The sequence below is a fragment of the Chiloscyllium plagiosum genome, chromosome 13 (assembly GCF_004010195.1).
Source record: "Chiloscyllium plagiosum isolate BGI_BamShark_2017 chromosome 13, ASM401019v2, whole genome shotgun sequence".
Taxonomy (NCBI): Eukaryota; Metazoa; Chordata; class Chondrichthyes; order Orectolobiformes; family Hemiscylliidae; genus Chiloscyllium; species Chiloscyllium plagiosum.
The window spans coordinates 69334240-69336793 of NC_057722.1; the positions used below are offsets into that span (position 1 = coordinate 69334240).

A 2554-nucleotide genomic window follows, 5' to 3' on the forward strand; every position below is an offset into this window, starting at 1 on the left:
ACCACCAAAAGTGCCAAGACTTGGTGTAATACGCATGTGCCCTGACTGGGGTAAGTAAGTGGAACTGTCAATCATCGGAGACTGACCAATGGGATTGCGTGTTGCTCGCGGAGCTCGACGGGCTGCAAAGCAGTTCATGAATCTCAATTCAGTTTCTCAAAGCGTCCTGCTGCTGCTATCGCGCTGCACACTCCACACCGAATGGCTTTCCACGTTGGCAAAGAACGAGTTTCTAAAGTTCGGTAACTTTGAAAGAAACGTTTTTTTTTATTTTCCCGCTGTTAGGCATTATGAGCATGGATGCATTAGGGAGTCAGATGATGGACCCCTCATCATTCGCCAAACGAAATCCAGCGCTGAGATTAGTAGATCTGGCAGGAGCTCACCACCATCATCATCACCATCCCCCTCAGAACATGACAGGTTTCCCGGGGCTCAGCGGCCATCCCCACTCAATGGCACACACGCACCCTGGGGAGAATACTGGAGAACCCCGCCTGGGGCCGAGTCCTTTCGGGCCTGAACACATGGGGCACCCTGCAGCCGCCGCCGCACTTAAACTCAGCCCAACCCATCCCCACCACCATCACCACCATCATCATCACCATCATATGGCAGGCCACGCTGAAGTTGTCTCCAATCCCACGGCAGCGTTTGGCCCAGCGCAGGCGGCGGCAGCAGTCAGTTACTCGGTCTCGCACTCCCACGCCAGCTACACTGCCCAGGCTATCTCGGCAGGTAGAGATTTCCTCATCCGCAGGGATTTGACATCCTCAGTAATGCCAGGGCTCACTGATCAATATCCCGGCACAAGTTCTCACCACGGAATGTTTGTGTCAACAACAGGTAGTTATCCCGGACACCATGGTCACCCCGAGGCTGGGAGCCACTCTCTATTCCCTGGACTGCATGACCAACCTCCCCTTGCAGTCCCAGCTGGACACCATCTGAACGGACAGTTAAGACTGGGTCTACCTGGAGATATGTACGCCAGGTCTGAGCACTACAGTCAAGTGGCAAGTTCCAGGAGTGATCCTTTTGCCTCTTCCCCTCTACATGGCTACGGTGGTATAAACATTAACATGAATATAACTGGCCACCACGGCCCAGGTGCTTTTTTTCGCTACATGAGGCAACCCATCAAGCAGGAACTGATCTGCAAGTGGACTGAACCGGACCCTATCACTAAAAAGCCATGCTCAAAAACTTTTAGCACGATGCACGAACTGGTTACTCACGTAACAGTGGAACACGTTGGGGGACCAGAACAGTCGAATCATATCTGTTTCTGGGAAGAGTGTCCACGAGAGGGAAAGCCTTTCAAAGCCAAATATAAACTTGTAAATCACATCAGAGTCCACACTGGCGAGAAACCATTCCCCTGTCCATTCCCTGGCTGTGGGAAAGTCTTTGCCAGATCAGAAAATCTCAAGATCCACAAAAGAACTCACACAGGTCAGTACTTTCGAAGGATCATTCTATTACGTACTTCTAAATGCATTTTCGTTAATAAAATATGTTTTCGTTGTATTACCAGTGGGACAAATGCACAGCGAGCATGAGTTTTATGTGGCTTGGAAAATAGCCGATTTTCTTTTGTTGTTGCAGCATTTAGAGAAACCACACAGCTCCAAGAACTTTGAATTGTTGTGGGTAATAAATAATGCATAACGTTTTAGCTGTAAACAGTCTTCCGGTTGCAGATAATAAATCTGCTCTGATTCAATTTCGACTGAAATTAAAAGTCACTAGGTTTCTACCTTCAGCGGCAGTTAAAGGTAGTTGGAAAATATGCCGTTTAGCTCTCAGTGGACAATATATTAAGGTTAAGTCAATTTCAGTGAAAGCTTTTATAGGTGGCGGAGAATTATTAAGAAAAGCGTTGTCTATTTTGCCCTTTTTTTTGGTTTTGGTAGAATCCACAAGCAAAAATATATTAATCATGTTCTGTATCATCACTCCAAGTGTCTATCCATTTCCTAACCTATCAGCTTTTCATTTTTTCAAAAACAAAAAAAATCCAAACATTTTCGAGGCCTAGAACAAATGAAAACAAATCTTCAGGCCTACGTTCTGAAAAAAAAATGTCATTTGCAGAGCCATTTGTGAAACTGGGACATGTGTCATAAACATCTGCTAGTTCCACTTAGCAGCAAGTAAATTCAGCAGATCGAAGCTCATTCAAAGCTGCGTTTGAACTTCCCGAGCCAGAATAATCTATAAGTAATGCAACCGCAGAGATGAGATTTCCCCCTCCTCGGGATTTTTTTTAGAAAAGCCTGTATTAATTGAGCTTACAGCAGCGGTTCGATACGTCGCGGACTCGCTCTCTTATTGTCTATTGCCTGCTTTGTGCTCGAGTAGTAAACCTTTACGGCAAATTCTACCTCCACCGACCCTCCACTCAAAATTTCTCCTCAAAAGACTGGACATATTTCAGCTTCATGATCAATGGTGCGCCAGCGATGCACGCTCCTCATTGTTTATTTTATCTCCTGACTAGCTTTGGCTGAGCGGAGGGTTGCGAATGGTCGATAGTGGTTTTTTTGGGTGG

The 2554-nt window shown here is 46.4% G+C and overlaps 1 protein-coding gene across 2 annotated transcripts in view; it reads left to right on the forward strand.

Annotated features, from left to right (window-relative positions):
- The first annotated feature begins 18 nt into the window (after positions 1–18).
- Positions 19–2554, forward strand: part of LOC122556176 (zinc finger protein ZIC 4-like) — a 6451-nt gene continuing 3915 nt past the window's right edge. Inside the window, exons 1-2 of one of the 2 annotated variants that reach the window (XM_043702696.1) lie at positions 19–242; positions 847–1455. In XM_043702696.1, the coding sequence (XP_043558631.1) occupies positions 89–242; positions 847–1455 (763 nt within the window). In that variant the 5' untranslated portion in view covers positions 19–88. Of the gene's footprint in view, positions 1456–2554 lie in introns of both variants that reach the window. The other variant, XM_043702695.1, reaches the window with a different exon arrangement.